This window comes from Siphateles boraxobius, unplaced genomic scaffold (genome assembly GCF_051911475.1).
Source record: "Siphateles boraxobius isolate OS27281-9 unplaced genomic scaffold, OSU_SipBor_1 12, whole genome shotgun sequence".
Lineage (NCBI taxonomy): Eukaryota > Metazoa > Chordata > Actinopteri > Cypriniformes > Leuciscidae > Siphateles > Siphateles boraxobius.
The window spans coordinates 16,083,179-16,102,073 of record NW_027508722.1 but is presented as its reverse complement, the minus strand read 5'-3'; the positions used below and the strand labels follow the sequence as shown (position 1 = coordinate 16,102,073).

At 44.8% G+C, this 18,895-nt stretch overlaps 1 protein-coding gene across 1 annotated transcript in view; it reads right to left on the bottom strand.

The window, feature by feature from the left end:
* Positions 1-14,264: 14,264 nt before the first annotated feature.
* Positions 14,265-18,895, bottom strand: part of LOC143718159 (complement C4-like) — a 106,958-nt gene continuing 102,327 nt past the window's right edge. Inside the window, exons 38-42 of the mRNA XM_077209233.1 lie at positions 18,453-18,535; positions 18,255-18,347; positions 18,039-18,122; positions 17,708-17,840; positions 14,265-14,594 (exon numbers count right to left, since the gene is read on the bottom strand). Of these exons, the coding sequence (XP_077065348.1) occupies positions 14,453-14,594; positions 17,708-17,840; positions 18,039-18,122; positions 18,255-18,347; positions 18,453-18,535 (535 nt within the window). The 3' untranslated portion in view covers positions 14,265-14,452. The remainder of the gene's footprint in view (positions 14,595-17,707; positions 17,841-18,038; positions 18,123-18,254; positions 18,348-18,452; positions 18,536-18,895) is intronic.

Below are 18,895 nucleotides of genomic sequence, written 5' to 3'. Positions count from 1 at the left end.
GAAAACCCCAGATTGGCTTGTGTTCATGTTTGGAACCTGATATATTCCAACATGTTTTAATTTCATGTAGAAAGTATGACCGCCAAAGGACAAGATCTACTCAGAGAATTGCGAGAAATTGGCTTGGAAGAAGTATATCTGAAAAGTATTTTAGAAGTAGGGGCAGGGGTTAAAGTGGGCCGGAACGGTCCGGAACTGCCTTCCGGCACCTCCAATAAATTTTTAAATAAATAGATTCAACGAATCTCGCTGGTCCCGAGCTGGACCGACTGGCCGACCAACCTCTTCCTCCCCGCTGAACCCGAGTGATTATAAATGTGTGAAATGCACTCAGGGTGGTTGAGCGCGGTAAAGTTAGTTTGGTAACACTTTAAGGTAAGGGTACATGAATTATCATAAATTCATGCATGAATTCTGCATTCATTCATGCATTAATATCTCATGAATCATCAGGAACTAACACAAGTTCAACATTTTTCATTCATGACTTCATGGATGAACAACACCTTAATTAAAACATTAACTAAGATGAGCACATCATCATGAGTTATGATTTATTACGCATGATCATGATGTTTTCTTTGTTCACAGTTATGCCACGATTAATAGCACATTGTTCATCAGTGTTTCAAAGGACTAGGCACCACTTTAGTTGAGGGGCCACACACATGATGAAGTCCTTGATAGATAATGCTTAGTTAATGATGACTACTGTATTTGAATGTCAACAGAATTTGTGTGCTATGAGTTGCGATTGGTCTATTTTGGGGTCTGTCCAATACAGTAATCATCATTAACTAAGCATTATCTACCAATGACTTCATCATGTGTGTGGCCCCTCAACTAAAGTGGTGACTAGGTCACTGACCTAGACAAAGAACAAAGAAAAAATAATGATCATGCGTAATAAATCATAATTCATGATGATGTGCTCATCTTAGTTAATGTTTTAATTAAGGCGTTGTTTATCCATGAAATCATGAATGAAAAACGTTGAACTCGTGTTAGTTCCTGATGATTCATGAGATATTATTGCATGAATGAAAGCAGAATTAATGCATGTATTTATACATGAATTCATGATAATTCATGTACCCTTACTGTAAAGTGTTACCGTTAGTTTAATGTTCGATATTTCGCCGGACATTGTTTTCCCTTGTCACTGTTCTATATGGTCGGCAGTCTTACAAAGATATCAATAGCAGGATTAGTTTTAATTTTATGTAACCATTATCAACATTAAATATTCGTTCAAAATCACCGGTCCGTGCATTAATGCTGCATATTTATACCTGAGAATGCTTTGACGCGTTTCCACAACGCACGCCTAAGGGAACGTCTGCCAATTCCACTAACTGCGTTAAACGTAGCCTATAATTTGTATTATTTAAAATTACTTTTCAAATTCCAAAGCTTGTAGAAGGCTCCTATTGGCAATGCTGACCTGGTAGCCTTGAGTAAATTAACTTATCTAAGAAAATGATTCATAAAACTCATCAGTTTAGCCTATGTTTACTTTCTTCACTGACACAGACGAAAATGAAAAGACTATCAGTCAAAGTTCAGCTTTAGGAGAGGAAGAAATACGGAAGGATAAGGAGACTGAGAGAAAAAGAAAGATTAAGATGAGAGAGCAGGTATTGACAAATAATCTAATGCACACTGACATGGTTTTAAAGCTATTTATTATTTATTATCCATTTTTTTGGCCTTCAAAAGTCTTAAATTGCACATATGTAGGTCAGAGAAATCGTCTCGGTTACGTATGTAACCCTAGTTCCCTGATAGGGAACGAGATGCTGCGTCAAGCTGTGGGAACGCCCCTGCGTTGTGCGTCATGAAGCACGTATGGAATCAGTCCAATGGAGAGACGGAACGTCATAGGCGGGTGACGTCATCGACCAGGAAACTATAAAGCACCCCCAAAACACAAGCGCGACAGCTTCTGATAGGCCTGAAGGAAGCGCTAACGGGCATGCTGGGAGTATGGCAGAACGACGCAGCGTCTCGTTCCCTATCAGGGAACTAGGGTTACATACGTAACCGAGACGTTCCCTTTCAAGGGAACTCGAGCTGCGTCAAGCTGTGGGAACGCCAATACCCACGTCGCCATAGGAGCAAATGACCATCATGTGGGAACTAGCGCACAGAGGACGAGAGCACTTGCGCCCCAGGAGTGGAACTTAAGTCCAATTCATAGAACTTAACAAATGTATGCGGTGAGGACCACCCAGCCGCATCACAAACATCACTTAGCGATACTCCTGACAACAAAGCCTTAGAAGCAGCCATACTTCTAGTAGAGTGGGCTCGTACAGCCAAAGGTGAAGGCTGACCAGCCGACTCATAAGCAAGTGAGATGGCCTCAACCCCCCACTTGCTCATTCTCTGTTTAGACGCGGGACACCCTTTCCTGGGTGGCCCAAAGCACACAAAGAACTGTTCTGATTTCCTCCACAGGGCAGCTCTGTGGACGTAAGCGTCTAACGCCCTAACCGGGCAGAGAAGGTTAAGTTTCTCCTGATCTGATGACACAAAAGGAGGAGGATAGAAAGCCTGCAGCACTGTAGGTCTAACAGCATTAGTAGGGACCTTAGGGACATAACCTGGTCTAGGGTATAGAAAAGCCTTAACCATACCAGGCGAAAACTCCATGCACGAGGGTGCAACCGACAGAGCCTGCAAATCTCCGATTCTCTTAAGTGAGGAGATTGCAAGCAGAAAAAGAGTTTTATAAGTGAGAAATTTCTCAGAAACTTCCTCAATAGGTTCAAAGGGGGCCAAAGAAAGGCCCTCTAGTACAATGGCCAAATCCCAAGTCGGCACCCTCATACGAACTGCAGGCCTCAGCCTCAAAGTGCCACGAAGGAAGCAAGTTATAAGTGGGTGTCTCCCAAGAGAGACTCCACTGAAAGGGACATGGTAAGCAGCTAGTGCCGCCACATACACCTTTAGTGTGGAGGGGGATAACCCTGCAGAGAAACGATCCTGCAGAAACTCCAGCACTGCACCCACTGGGCCGTTAACTGGGTCCTGCCGGTGTTCTGTACACCAAGAAGTGAAAAGTTTCCACTTCAGGGCATATAACTTCCTCGTGGACGGAGCTCTGGAGTGAAGGATGGTCTCAACAACCTCAGTTGAGAGACCAGATTCTATGAGCTGGGCCCCCTCAGAGGCCAAGCCCACAGTTTCCACAACTCTGGGCGGGGGTGAAATATTGTACCGCCCTCCTGAGAGAGTAGATCCCTCCTGATCGGAATCTCCAAGGGAGAGCCGTCCAGAAGAGATATTAGGTCCGCGAACCATACTCGGGCCGGCCAGAAGGGGGCTACTAGAAATAGGCTGACCCCGTTCCGGCGAACCCTCTCCAGAACTCCTGGTAGCAGAGCAACCGGGGGAAAAGCATACAGACGTGACCTCGGCCACGGCTGTACCAGAGCGTCCAACCCCAGAGGGGCTGGCTGACTGATGAAGAACCACAGATGACAGTGCGTTGTCTCCTTGGAAGCGAATAGGTCCACCTCGGCGCGACCGAAACTCAACCAAAGGAGCTCCACCACCTCGGGGTGGAGCCTCCATTCCCCCGGCCTCGGCCCCTGCCTCGACAGGGAGTCTGCTACCACATTCAAATAACCAGGAAGATACATAGCTCTCAGAGACCGTAACTTCCCCTGGGACCACAGGAGGATCTGACGGGCCATCTTGTAAAGTGGACGCGACCGCAGGCCCCCCTGGTGATTTATATACGAGACCACCGACATGTTGTCTGACTGAACTAGCACATGATGACCTCTGCGGTCTGCTAGGAAGTGTTTCAAAGCTTGGAACACCGCCAACAGCTCTAGACAATTTATATGCCATGATAGATGATGGTCCTGCCACAGACCTTGGGCTGGACGACCACTCATGACCGCCCCCCATCCTGTGAGGGAAGCATCCGTCGTTAGCGTTACGCGACGACAAAGAGCCCCCAACACAGGCCCTTTGGATAGGAACCAGGTTTCTTTCCACATGACCAGAGCACAAAGGCGGCGCCGCGTGACTTTGATCGTGCAGAGGGGATTTCCCCTCGGGGAGAATCCCTTGGTCCGGAGCCACCACTGCAGTGGTCTCATGTACAACAGGCCGCAAGGTATAACGTTGGACACTGCTGCCATCAGACCCAACAGTCTTTGAAACTGTTTTACAGTGCGTAGCTGGCCTAGCTTTACTTGTTTCATAGCTGAAAGAATCGAATCGATGCGGGTGGGAGAAAGTCGCGCCCGCATCGAGACCGAATCCCAAACGACGCCCAGAAAAGTGGTCTTCTGAGAAGGAGATAATACACTTTTCTTTGCGTTCAGCCTCAACCCCAACTTTCTTATATGAGCGAGAACGACCTCTCGATGCCGAACCGCCATCTGCTCTGTCTGAGCTAAAATCAACCAATCGTCGATGTAATTGAGGATACGAATGCCCTGAAACCCCAGGGGCACTAAAGCTGCATCCATGCATTTCGTGAAAGTGCGGGGAGATAAAGCTAGGCCACATGGAAGAACCTTGTACTGGTACGCCTCGCCCCCGAAGGCGAACCTCAGGAACTTCCTGTGTTGTGGAAGGATGGAAATATGGAAGTACGCGTCCTTCAGATCTATCGTGACAAACCAGTCCTCGGATCTGATTTGTGACACGATCTGCTTGATAGTGAGCATCTTGAATTTTAGCTTCCCTACCGAGCGATTCAACAGGCGCAGATCTAAAATTGGACGCAACCCCCCATCCTTCTTTGGAACGATGAAATATCGGCTGTAAAAACCTGACTCCAAACTGGGAGGAGGAACCCGTTCTATAGCCTCCTTTTGAAGGAGCGCTTTCACCTCTTGTTCCATTACCAGAGCCTGCTCGGGGCCCACCACTGTGGGCAGAACCCCTCTGAATTTTGGTGGACGACACCTGAATTGGATAGCATAACCCTTTTTTACTGTGTGCAGAACCCACTGAGATATTTTTGGAAGGCTTTTCCACTCTGCCATAAATACTACTAAGGGTACCAGTCTCTCGAGACTGGCCTCTGGTGTAGCTCGAGCAGCAAACACAGCGCCCTGTAACGGCGCACCGGCAGGGAACGACTGGCTTAACTGCTCTGAGACCCTCCTCAGAGGGGGCGAGCGTCCCTCGGGAAAGCGCTCGCTGGGACCGTCTGTGCCCCGGCATGAAGGCGGGGTTGGCAGAACGGGCCCCTGAGGGCACAGAAGAAGAGCGGGCACCGTGTAATGCGGTGAACACCTCTCTCCCACGGCAGGGACCACCCTCAGCATCCTGACGCCAGTGGAGTCAGGACTTCTTCTTTGCCGAAGCCTTCTTGGCCATAATAACTGTCCTCAGATCAGTTTTGCCAGAAGACTTCGGCTGAGAGTGCCGCGTCTGGTCCCACTGTTTGGAAGGGGGAGCGCAAGACGCGACTTCTCTGCTTCTGTTGCGCCCTATGTGAGGAGCTGACTGACGGCCTGGACTGCTCCCGCCCAGCCGTACCGAGGACATGAATTTTAAGAGGCACAAATTTCTGAAACGCTGCCGACTGTTTCTTCTCTTCCTGAAATCTATCTATGACAGTATTGACAGAATCACCAAAAAGACCATGAGGAGAGAGCGGAGCGTCCAAAAGAAAAGCTTTGTCTTTTTCTTTCATGCCAGAGAGATTTAACCATAGATGCCTCTCTGCGGCCACCAGGGCTGCCATAGTACGGCCCATTAGCTTGGCCGACTCCTTGGTGGCGTGCAGAGATAAATCTGCAGCCTGACGCAGTTCGCGAACTACGTCAGTGCTGACCTCTTGAGTGTCACTCACATCCTTTAATAAGTCAGCCTGGTATGCCTGCAAGATGGACATCGTGTGCAGGCACGCCGAGGCTTGACCGGCCGCCGAATACGCCTTACCCACTAAAGCTGATGTACTTCTAAGAAGCTTAGAGGGTAAAAGTGGTGCTTTAAAAGAAGATGCAGCCTCAGCAGAAAGGTGACTAGCAAGCGTCTCTTCTACTTTGGGCATCGCCCCATAACCATGAGATTTTGCCCCCACAATGTTTGAATAAGTGGACGTTTGAGGGCTAAAAACACGATAAGAGACCGGCTTTTTCCACGATCTCGAAACCTCTGTGTGGAGATCAGGGAAGAAGGGCAAGCAAACAACACATAAGCTGTGTGTATCCCCGCCCGTTAAATAGCGCGAGCAGGGAGGAACACACTTCTTAAATTGTTGTTCGCTCGCCATTGTCTCTCAATATAACATATATATATATATATATATATATATATATATATATAGTTTTTTGAAATAGTGAAACTCCTGCTTAGTGACAGACAAAAACACTTGAGACAGATCCACATATAGCGCTTACTGAAGGCATAGAAGCTGTCGCGCTTGTGTTTTGGGGGTGCTTTATAGTTTCCTGGTCGATGACGTCACCCGCTTATGATGTTCCGTCTCTCCATTGGACTGATTCCATAAGTGCTTCATGACGCACAACGCAGGGGCGTTCCCACAGCTTTACGCAGCTCGAGTTCGCTTGAAAGGGAACAAAATGTTCTCGAACCCCCCTAACTACCTCACATTTAAATGCACATGGCTGTGGGGGGTAATGTGGGCTCATGTGGCTACAATGCCAGGGCTCAATTTTTGTCCCAGTGTTCAGCAATTTTAACATAGTATCGTCATCATATCAGTGTTGATAGACCAAAATAAAACCATTAAAATATCAAGTAAATAAGTATTGTGATATGTGGTGACACTCTTGTCACAAAAAGTATTGCTATACCACGATACTCAATATGTTGTCCCACGGTGAGTCATTTTTCCCTGTTGCACCTACACAAAAAACAATTGAGGGTTCCCCCACCTACCAAATCCCACTTTAACCACTGAGTAGGGGTAAGCGAGAGGGGAAAACACTGTTCCCTTTCAAGGGAACTCTAGCTGCGTTTGAGACGCGGTGGGAACGCTCTGCGTGATTACGTCGTGAAGCACGTTGTGACGGATATGTTCTGAGTCACATGATGTTCTGAGTCACATGATGTTCTGAGTCACATGAGGCTTGTTCGACTTGAACCGGCGCTGCGCAGACCGATCGGTTGATGACATCAAAGTACCGCGAGAGCGATTCAAAAGCATAAGGAGCCGTCGGCTCTCTAATCGCTCTCGCGGTACTTTGATGTCATCAACCGATCGGTCTGTGCAGCGCCGGTTCAAGTCGAACAAGCCTATGATGTTCTGAGTCACATGTTGTGTGGAGCACCTGGCTTAAGAGAGTTTGAAGATGGCAGTTGAGCAATGCCTTGTGCAGTGGAAAGATGTGGGAAGTTAATCCCTGCATATCTCCTAAACAACCTGTGAGGTAAAAGGAACATTTCATTGATTTGCCTTGGGATATATGGATCTTTTGGAAGTTGGTGGATGTTCAGAGAAACTACCTATGGTCCAAACGACAATGGAGGACAGATCATTTCTCTGACTGACTGGGACAGATCTTCAACTGACTGACTGGGCAAAAAACCAAACAAGTATTGTTTTTTTTTCTTATATTTTCATGTTGGGTTTTCAGTTGAGACTTTTGACCATGATACTCTCTAAGTATTATTTAAAGTGCTGAGAAAGCTCTTTTTGAACTGCACAGTGGACTGGTTGCTCAGTGCTGGTCTGAATGGACTTAAAGGTCTAAGTGCATGTACCAGCACCTATGCTGGATTGAAAACTCAGTCAAGAACTGTTAATGTGGACTTGTGACACTGGGGGTTTGCACTCTTTGAAAAGGAATGAACTGAATTTGAATGAATTTAACTTTTGAATGAACTGATTTGTTTGTGTTGAAAGATTTTGTCATGTTAAATGAGCCCCATTGAGTATTTGACTTTCTGGGCTATTTTTCTTCAAAATTGAATAATTTTTTGGTTTCTGGTTTTGTAGGGTTTTTGTTTGCATTTGTGAACCATGAATGTTTTCCCCTGACTGAATATTATATTGCTCAAAAAACTAATAACAGTTTATATGAATTGAGCCTGTTGCTGGTTGTGTAGTAATTCTTCATCCAAATATTAAGGGTACCAACTTTTTTTTATGTTTGAATCCTTTGTATGGTTGACTGACTTTAAAGAAATTTAGTAGGTTGAAACCCCTGCTTGGCACCCCAATTAATTAGGTCAATCCGTTACAACGTGTAAAATCAGTCCAATGGAAGCCCGCTACGACATAGGTGACGTCATAGACCAGGAAACTATAAAGCAACCCTGAAATCAGACCGCGATAGCTTCTGCACCTTCAGCAAGCGCTCTCTGTATATCTGTCCTTGTCTATTTATTGTTGTCTGTCAAGCCCCTTATATATATATATATATATCACTATGGCGAGCAAGCAAAGTTATAAACCTTGTGTTGTGCCCTGCCCTCGTTATATCACGGGTGGGGACACACATCCTATGTGTATTGCTTGTTTGGGAGTGGAGCATGCCCAGTCAGTCCTCGAGGGGGCTGACTGTGAGCATTGCTTGAGTTTGTCTATGAAAACTCTCCGCTCTCGCCGAGCGTTCTTTGAGGAGGACGGTTCGGTTCGCGCTCCCCGAGGTGCGGGTCCCGCTGCTGCCGAGTCACAGCGTCGAATTTCATCTTGGGGTTCCCAGATGGATCTAGTAGCGGGGTTTGAGACGGGCCCCGCCCTTTCTCAGCCCTTACCTACTGGATTCGGTGTCTTTGCCCAGGAAGGAGCCCGCTCTGCGGCTTCTCCTTCCCAGGCTGAGGCACCAATATTACGGCTATCCAGTTCTGAGGATCTGGATGTCGGTAGTATGGGGGATATTGAGTGTTCGCCAGCTCATACCCCTGCTGATGAGGAGCTTATGGAGGTTTTATCTCGTGCTGTTACTAAATTAAATATTGAGTGGCCAGCCGATGATTTCGATGTTGAATCTAGAAAGAGTCTTTTAGATGAACGTTATTTACCATCTAGATCACGACCTCCTCGTCGGGAACTCCCGTTTTTTCCCGATCTCCACGCCGAGGTTTCGAGATCGTGGATTAAACCGGCGTCTTTCAGAGTGCATAACCCACAAACTAAGAATTATAGTAAAGTTCAAGGGATTGATCATTATGGTTATTTGACTATGCCTCGTGCTGAAGACACACTAGCGAGCTATCTCTCCCCTGAGTCTTCTTCTTCTCTGAAAGCCCCGACGTTACCCAACAAACCATTAAAAAATACATCTTTGTTGGTGGGTAAAGCGTATTCGGCAGCAGGTCAGGCCGCAGCATGTTTGCACACTATGTCGATTCTCCAAGCGTACCAGGCTGACCTGCTGAAGGACATAGACGATAGTGAGGAAGTTAGTGCTGACGCAATTCGAGAATTGCGTCGCACGACAGATTTATCTCTCCGAGCCACCAAGGAGACGGCCAAGTCTGTTGGCCGCTCTATGGCAGCCTTGGTGGCCACGGAACGCCATTCATGGTTAAATTTATCAGAAATAAAAGATAAAGATAGATCTGTTCTTCTGGACGCACCGCTGTCACCTACAAGTCTGTTCGGCGATGCTATAAATTGTGTCGTCGATAGGTTTCAAGAAAATAAGAAACAAGCGGCTGCGTTTCAGAGGTTTCTTCCTCGCCGGTCTATTGTCCCCGAGGCTGCTCGTAGTATAAAGTCTGAGCAGCCTCATCCGTCTACGAGCTCCGCTCACAGAGTTCAACAAAAACAGAGCGTCGCCGCTCGGGCACCTCCTCAATCTACGGTTCCTGAGTGGCGCTCGCAGCCCAGACCTGTTAGGGGTAGACAAGATCTGAGGACTGTTATCTATAGGAGAGCTTGGGCTAAGAAGAAGTCCTGACGCCAAGGCTATCAGGCTTCTGAGGGTGGTCCCCTCCAGGGAGGAACGGTTCCGAGGAACCGTCCCTCCTTGGCACCCTCCGGGGGGCGACTCTCCGAGGAGAGCCGCAGCGCTGCCACTTCGGTTGTTCCCTGCCGGTTCGCCGCTTCAGGGCACCGAGGTGTCAGCGTCCCCGTGCAATCCTCTGAGGAGGGTTGTAGAACGGTCAGTTCAGTTGTTCCCTGCCGGTTCGCCGCTTCAGGGCGCCGAAACGATTGTTCAATCAAATCCAGAGGCCAGTCTCGAGAGACTGGTTCCCTTATCGGAATTTCTGGCAGCGTGGAAACTTCTGCCAAATATTTCTCTATGGGTCCTGCACATAATAGAAAAGGGTTACAGAATTCAGTTCGGTTCTCGTCCGCCCAGATTTCTAGGAGTCCTCCCCACGGTGGTGGACTCACAGCAGGCTCTGGTAATGGAGCAAGAAGTACTGACACTTCTTCGAAAGGGAGCTATAGAAAGGGTTTCTCCTCCCAGCAGAGAGTCAGGGTTTTACAGCCGTTACTTCATTGTTCCAAAGAAGGATGGAGGGCTGCGTCCTATTCTAGACCTGCGCCAGTTAAACAGCAGGGTTCAGAAACTCAAGTTCAGAATGCTTACACTCAAACAGATTGTATCACAAGTTCAGTCCGAGGACTGGTTTGTCACAATAGACTTGAAGGACGCGTACTTCCATGTATCTATCCATCCTCATCACAGGAGGTTCCTGAGGTTCGCTTTCGGGGGCGAAGCATACCAATATCGGGTTCTTCCATTTGGCCTAGGTTTATCTCCCCGCACTTTTACAAAATGCGTGGATGCAGCTCTGGCTCCGTTGAGACTCCAGGGCATCCGCGTATTAAATTACATCGACGATTGGTTGATTTTAGCTCAGTCAGAGCAGGTGGCGGTTCAGCATCGAGATGCTGTTCTGTCCCACATAAAGTGTTTGGGGTTGCGGCTAAACACCAAAAAGAGTGTGCTCCTCCCTGCTCAGAGGACCACTTTTCTAGGTGTAATTTGGGATTCGACCACAATGCAGGCACGCCTGTCTCCTGCTCGTATTTCTGCGATTCTCACAGCCGCAAAGAATGTGAAACTAGGCCAGTCACTCACTGTGAAACAGTTTCAGAGACTGTTGGGTCTCATGGCAGCTGCGTCCAACGTTATTACTTTTGGCCTTCTGTACATGAGACCCCTGCAGTGGTGGCTCAGGACCAAGGGGTTTTCTCCGAGGGGAAATCCGTTCCGCAAGATCAAGGTCACGCGGCTATGCCTTCGTGCCTTGGCCTTGTGGAAGAAACCTTGGTTCCTCGCCCAGGGCCCAGTGTTGGGGGCTCCTTGTCGACGCGTCACGCTTTCGACGGATGCTTCCCTCACGGGATGGGGGGCGGTCATGAGTGGCCGCTCGGCGCAAGGTCTGTGGCAGGACCATCAATGTTCCTGGCACATAAATCATTTAGAGTTGATGGCGGTATTTCGAGCACTCAAATATTTCCTGCCAGACCTGAGAGGCCATCACGTGTTGGTCCGCACAGACAACACTTCGGTGGTCTCCTATATCAACCATCAGGGGGGTCTGAGGTCACGTCACCTTTGCAAATTGGCCCATCAGATCCTCCTATGGGCCCAGGGGAAGTTACTGTCGCTCAAGGCGGTATATATTCCTGGGCGTCAGAATGTGGGAGCAGATATTCTGTACGCCTTTCCCCCGATATCTTTGCTTCCGGGGGTTCTGGAGAGGGTTCGCCGAGAAGGGGCTCGTCTGCTACTAGTAGCCCCTTATTGGCCGACCCGAGTTTGGTTCTCGGACTTGGTGTCTCTTCTGGACGGCTCCCCCTTGGAGATCCCAATCAGAGTGGACCTCCTGTCTCAGGCCGGGGGCACGATATTTCACCCTCGGCCGGAGTTGTGGAAACTGTGGGCCTGGCCTCTGAGGGGGCCAGGCTCAGGGAGACCGGTCTTTCGACCGATGTTGTAGAAACCATTCTTCAATCCAGAGCTCCTTCCACGAGAAGGCTGTATGCGCTAAAATGGAAACTTTTCACCACGTGGTGTGTTGAACGTCAGTTAGATCCTGTTAACTGCCCTGTTGGTTCAGTTCTTGATTTTCTGCAAGACCGTTTCTCGGCCAGGTTATCTCCTTCCACCCTAAAGGTTTACGTGGCGGCTATATCTGCCTACCACACCCCTCTGGGGGGTACTTCTATTGGGAGAAACCCTCTAATTACTCGCTTTCTCCGTGGTACATTGAGGTTGAGACCTGCACTGCACTCTAGAGCACCGGCTTGGGATTTGGCCATTGTACTCGAGGGTCTGGCTTTAGCTCCCTTTGAGCCCATCGAGGAGGTTTCTGAAAAGTTCCTCACTCTAAAGACTTTATTTCTCCTTGCTATCTCATCTATCAAGAGAATTGGTGATTTACATGCTTTGTCGGTTGCTCCTTCATGTCTGGAATTTGCACCTGGTATGGTGAAGGCATTTCTCTACCCCAGGCCGGGTTATATTCCTAAGGTCCCACTGAATGTTGGATGCCCAATAGTGCTGGAGGCCTTTTATCCTCCACCCTTTAATACCCCTGACCAGGAACAGCTTAACCTGTTATGTCCAGTCCGGGCTTTAGATGCCTACGTTCACAGAGCTGCCCTGTGGCGTAAATCTGAGCAACTATTTGTTTGTTTTGGGTCACTCAAGAGAGGATGCCCTGCATCTAAGCAGGTTATGAGTAAATGGATAGTCGAGGCTATTTCATTGGCTTATGAAGCGGCCGGACAGCCTTCACCTATGGCTGTGCGGGCCCATTCTACTCGGAGTATGGCGGCTTCTATGGCCTTAATTTCGGGAGTTTCCCTTCTTGACGTATGTAATGCGGCAGGATGGTCCTCTCCGCATACATTTGTCAGGTTTTATGACCTTGACCTCTCCACTCCTGGGGCGAGGTTGCTTGCTTCTTAGTGTGCAGGACCTCACACAGAACGGGCATTTCTCATTATGGCGTAGTGGGTATAGGGTTCCCACCGCGTCTCAAACGCAGCTTGAGTTCCCTTGAAAGGGAACGTCTCAGGTTACGTATGTAACCCTGGTTCCCTGATAGGGAACGAGACGCTGCGTTTGCCTGCCATACTTCCTGCATGCCCTGATCGACTTGCTTCAGGTTTTTCAGAAGCTATCGCGGTCTGATTTCAGGGTTGCTTTATAGTTTCCTGGTCTATGACGTCACCTATGTCGAGCGGGCTTCCATTGGACTGATTTTACACGTGCTTCACGACGTAATCACGCAGAGCGTTCCCACCGCGTCTCAAACGCAGCGTCTCGTTCCCTATCAGGGAACCAGGGTTACATACGTAACCTGAGACGTGTTTTTTTTTATTTCTAATGGACTGTATAGTAGGATATAGTGCACTAAGGTGCTAGTTCCATAGATGGCAGCAATGCAACTTCTTGGATGTCGGCTGCCGTAAAACCCAGAAGAAGAAGTCCTGTGCTGGAACATGTTTTAATAAATTGTAAGAAATTTAGGAAAGAAAGGAAGAATCTTAAAGAAAACATTATAGAAATGGAACATTAATGGTATTGTAAGTATAGATAATTCTCAGATAGAAGTTGTTATGGCTTTCATTTGTGCAGGAAACTGGTCTTAGTAGAAAAATTTAAGAAAAGATCAATGAAGCCATGATTTTGCACACTTCTATATAGTAGATGGCAGTATGCACCTTTTACGCTAGTCTGTAATCCACCATAAAACTAAAAGAAGTCGTCCTGTACTGGTTCATCATCGAATGTTCCCCTGCCTTGGTCCGTCAAGCTGCTGAGTGTGTTTTCTCCCCCACGGAGTAGTTTTTGTTGTTGGTTTTGTTTTATTTTATTAATAAAAAATCAATTTCTTTCCTGTGATTAAGTCCTCGCTTCCCCTTCACCACCAAAAACTGACAGATAAGGAACGTCTAGATTACTAATGTATCCCCTGTTGCTGGAAGGAGGGAACAGAGACGTTACGCCCCGTCACCACAATCCCTGTGTAACTGCTGAACGGCCTGGACACCGTCTCGGCTCCTCAGCAAAAACTTGAGTGCTGCACACTTCCTTGTATACACAAGGCACGGGGAGTGGTTTGCGATGCAAATCTTACTCGCCAATGTCCATTATGATTGGGCTCTCAGGCGAGATTTGTCATTTATGTAACAGTTTTGTTCTTTTTCTCCGATTTTCAATTACATTTTTGCTTCAAAGAAAGATTTGTGATGTTGTGAATCACCTCACAGCTAGTTGGCGTCGTTTATGCCTTATAACACTTAAACAAAAAAATACTTCTGGAACAAAATGCAGCTGAAAGAGTGGGTCGGAAATAATGCACTATTGTGATTGTTTTGAAGATGCGTACATTAAAATGCTTTGTAAGCACGTTTATTTTAAGACATAACAGAAAAACATATGCATGTCTTACAGGTTTTCAGTTATAATAATCTGTAGCATAAAAAGTTGAGCTTTGTTTACAAAAGCTGGTTTACAATTTAGGGATACATGTAGATTCCTCCTCTGCTGTAGTTTCATGTGGAATTATTAAATTCCCCAAATTGCAGTTCAGACTACATGTTACACCCATCAACTTGGTACTTTTTCACAAAATCGTTCTGTTCCATGCAGTCAATCCTATTGACTGCTGCTTCGCATGTTGAGGTTGATAGCTTCTGCTCAACCCATGTCTTTGAATCCAACAGGTACTGCATGCTGAGAGAGAAAGAGTTCATGTATATTAGCTTTCAAGGTTTTTGATGCCAAAGACCCTGAAATATAATAATCTAAATGCAGGGGATCCTACATTTTTCATGTATAGGCAGCTACTGTCTATATTTCCATGTATAATACTGTAATTGTATTAAGTTATTTTGTAGTATTAAAGCAGATCTGAATTTATGTACACTACCATTCAAAAAATTGGCGTCAGAACAAAACAAAAACAAAAAAAAAGTATGTTCACCAAAACTGCATTCTATTGTTGTGAGTTTGTGCAAACCGTGATACATATTTTCAGGATTCTTTAACGAATAGTTCAAAAGAACGGCATGTGATACATCAATGTAATACATCCTTGCTAAATAAAAGTATTATAATTATTATTGTTAAAAAATAATTACTGACCGCAAACTTTTAAATGGTAGGCTAGTGTATAAACCAGAAAAGTATGGAAACTATTTAACTTAATTATATTATTTTAAGTGCTGTCAACGTTAAAGAGTTAAGGCATGCGATTGATTTTTGGCCAATTCAACGTGAACGTGGACAAAAATGTAACCCTTGAACTTGACGCACAATGTAATAACGGACGGGGTTGCCCGGCCCTGTTAGTTTGAACCGCGAGAGGCGTCAATTGCCGTCATTACTTTGTGCGTCAAGTTCGAGTGTTACTCTTTTGGCGTAAATCGATGCATACGGCCGTCTGCCAGAAGCAGGGCCGTAGCTAGAGGATTCGGGGCCCCCTGAAAAAATATTATATAAAAGTTACAACTAATAAAAACTAACAATAAATAAGAAATTGTTAAATAATAATAAAACCAATTTTAAAAAAGTAACACAAAAATAATGTTTTTTTATCCCATCAGTCTGATATAATTCATAAATCAAAAAGTAAACATTTAGAAATGGAACATTAAATAAGAATGCAGTCAAATTTAATAATGTATGGTCTTATTTTTTAATATTTAATATTATTAAATAAAGCTAATACATGTATTCATCCAAGTGCAGTGTGTTGTATTTGTGTTTTCTTGATGTAACAAATATATCATCAGCCGGCAGGTCAGGTGCATAATGCAATGCGTCGGGACTCATGTCAATTTTTTAACTCTACAATAGTTTAAAAAGACAGGAATTTTGACCACGTAATCATTCGATCGATTATGGTGCGCACCGATAATTAAAAGTGACAGTAGGCTACCCGGCAGGGTGTAGACGGTAGTTTTCTTATTCCCAGCGAAATAACAATACAACCTGTCTTTAAGAACGTCTTGATCGACTGGGATAAAACAACTCTCCTGGCCTCCCTCTCCTTCCTTCCATGGTGTTTCTGGTACCCTGATTTATGTTTTCTTTTCCCCGACAATTTTCAGTCAGTCAGTCTCCTGCTCTTCCACCAAGTTCATCGTTAACTTCAGGCAGCTGCCCCCTCAACTCTGATTGGTTCTGTTCACAAGTGGGACTTACAATTTTATTGGGTCCATCTGTCACTGACTGAATAATTGATAAATACTTTAGATCAAACTAAAACATTTTTAGGGAGGTAAGAGAAGCAGATATTTGGAAAAAAATATTTAACCAAATTGCATGTTTTTGTGGTTTTCATTTAAATCTCAGGCATACAACTAATATAAATATTAGAATTATTCATACCACCCGGGCCTATATAGTAGGCTATAACTGTTGGATCATGTGGGGCCCCCTGGGCAGCGGGTCTCCTATAATTGTCACCACCCCACTAGAAACGGCCCTGGCCAGAAGCTAGTTATTTTAGTCGATAAAGTTTTAAATATGGATATTTTTCTTACATGAACGCATCGCTTCACTTCAGAAGGCCTTTATTTACCCCGCAGAGCCATTTCGAGCACTTTAATCATGAATAGGTACGCTTTGATGGACTTCCAAGGACAGACAGCCATTCACTCCGATCATCAAGCTTGAAAGAGCCAGGACATTTTTTAATTTAACTGTATTCGCATGAATGAAGAATGTCATATACACTTAGGATGGCTTCAGGGTGAGTAGCCTAAATCATAATTTTCATTTTTGGGTGAACTATATGATCTTGCACAGATGGACGAACGCGAAATATGCTTGATGCTAGCTCTGCCATATGCGAAGTTCGCCAAACATCACCATGATTTTGAGGCGGATGAGGACAAAAAGTGCCATTATTGCAGCCTGCGCATATTGCGTCAGTTATCATGTGCAAGAGAGATCTCAGGACTGGTGGGATACTGGGAGCATATTGTGTTTAAATAATGGCTTTAACAAGGAGCAGTGGGTCCGAAATATTAGGATGAGCAAACCAAACTTTGATAGCCTATGTTGTGTCAACGTTTGTCCACATTGCTCTCCTACGATGACATGTTTCGTTGAGCCACCCGTCCCATTGCAGATGCGCGTAGGGGTTGCTCTTGTCATTAAACCGCGGAGACGTAGCCTATGCCTCAGAAAATCTGATCTGCTTGTTTACATGACAGTCGCATTAGCACAGAGTGTGAGTGATCTGATTTATATCTGATTTATTTCTGTAGCCTATATTTCACAGGGCACAGGTAAAAATTATATTTATTATGGGTTTATGTGAGGATTGTTTTAAGTTCACTTAAATTAAAAGTTTTTATATTTTTTGAAGCCTAATACATGTAAAAAAAGCTTTCATATAGGCTAATAATAGCTTTCAATACACTGTAATGTTGAATGGCTATAATTAATGTTTTAAAAAATCAGTAGCTGTATTAGTATCAGTCGTTCTGGCTTTCATTATTAAAATATGCCATTAGCAAGTAAAATATAGTGTCTTTCTTGCTTCTACATTAATTTGGAGATTAATTGGGAAATTATTACATTATAAAATATATTAAAAACTTATAAAAACTTGTTTTTAATTGTGATTAATTGAGATTAATCACAGGAAAAAATTTGTGATTAATGTAGTTATTTTTTTAATTGATTGACAGCACTAATTATTTTATATACTAAGTGTATTATAACTTTTCTAAATATCCAGAAAACAGAAAATCATACCAAAATATGTCCCACACAAACTTCACATTTCAATAAGAAATACATCTTCTGAATGAAAAAATAAAAAAATTACTTACTTTCCACTGGAGTCTTTGGTGGGGCCCTCATTGCCCATGATGAGGTACGTCTCGCCCTCTTTCAGCTCACCCGTGCAGTGCTTTCTCTTGGCAAACACCCGTGTGCTGTATGGGCTCACGTCCAAGTCTCCCACTGAGGTTTAGAGGTTAGAACTCTTAATTTAGCTGAGCATTTATAATAAAATAACAAGCTCAGCACCGTGACCTTTCTTCATTTATTTTTAAAATGCTCCTGACATTATCTGTATTGCTCATAATTACTGTAAAGCATGTGACACTCTAATGAACTTGCAATTATTTTTAGGGAAAATAATAAAAAATGATTACTTACTATATTGGAGGACCACCTTCACAGATGTTGAATACAAGATAAAGTTGCTCTCTTCAGTAACTGAATCCACAATGACTTCAAATACTGTCAGAAAAATAATATACATTAGTAAAGGTCATATCTGCTAAAGTTTATAATATTTTATTGAAAATACTTGATCCTCACTAATCTTTTAGGTTTTGTTAATGTTTGATTGTATAAATTTGGGTCACAAACCATAATCAATCTTTGAGTTGTAACAAGCATAATTATATCTGTCCTTTTTAGTGATATTCATCTCAGTTGTTTTCTTCTCGGTGAAACAACCACCTGATGACAGAGACCATTAGATTTTATGAAGGCATAAAAATCAAACCAATTCTACAATTAACAAACATCGGAGTGGTGTTACTAAACAAATTACTGAGAACCTACTTTCTGCACATTGGCACACATCATCTGAGCACAGGACAGAAACCATGTTGCTCCTCTTGGGGGCGCTGTACAGCACAGAACATCTCCTGTCTGTGAAAACGATGGGGATTGATATTTACATCAGTGACAAATCCGAGCATCCTCTTTTGAAAATCTATTTTAAAACAAGTTCCCCTTCAGGGACTACCACTGCGTGTAATCGCAGTGGGAACGCCCCCCCAGCGTAGCGCGTCTGAAGCATGAATGAAATCAGTCAATGGAGCGTCACAGCGGGTGACGTCACCGACCAGGAAGCTATAAATATCCCCTGAATACACAAGCCACCAGCTTCTGTTACTTCAGCAGCGCTCTGTGTGTGTCTGATATCTTTCGATTGTGTTTGTCTGATTTTGTCAGGAGTTTTCACTATATATATATAAAAAAACCAAAATGAGCGAGCAGTA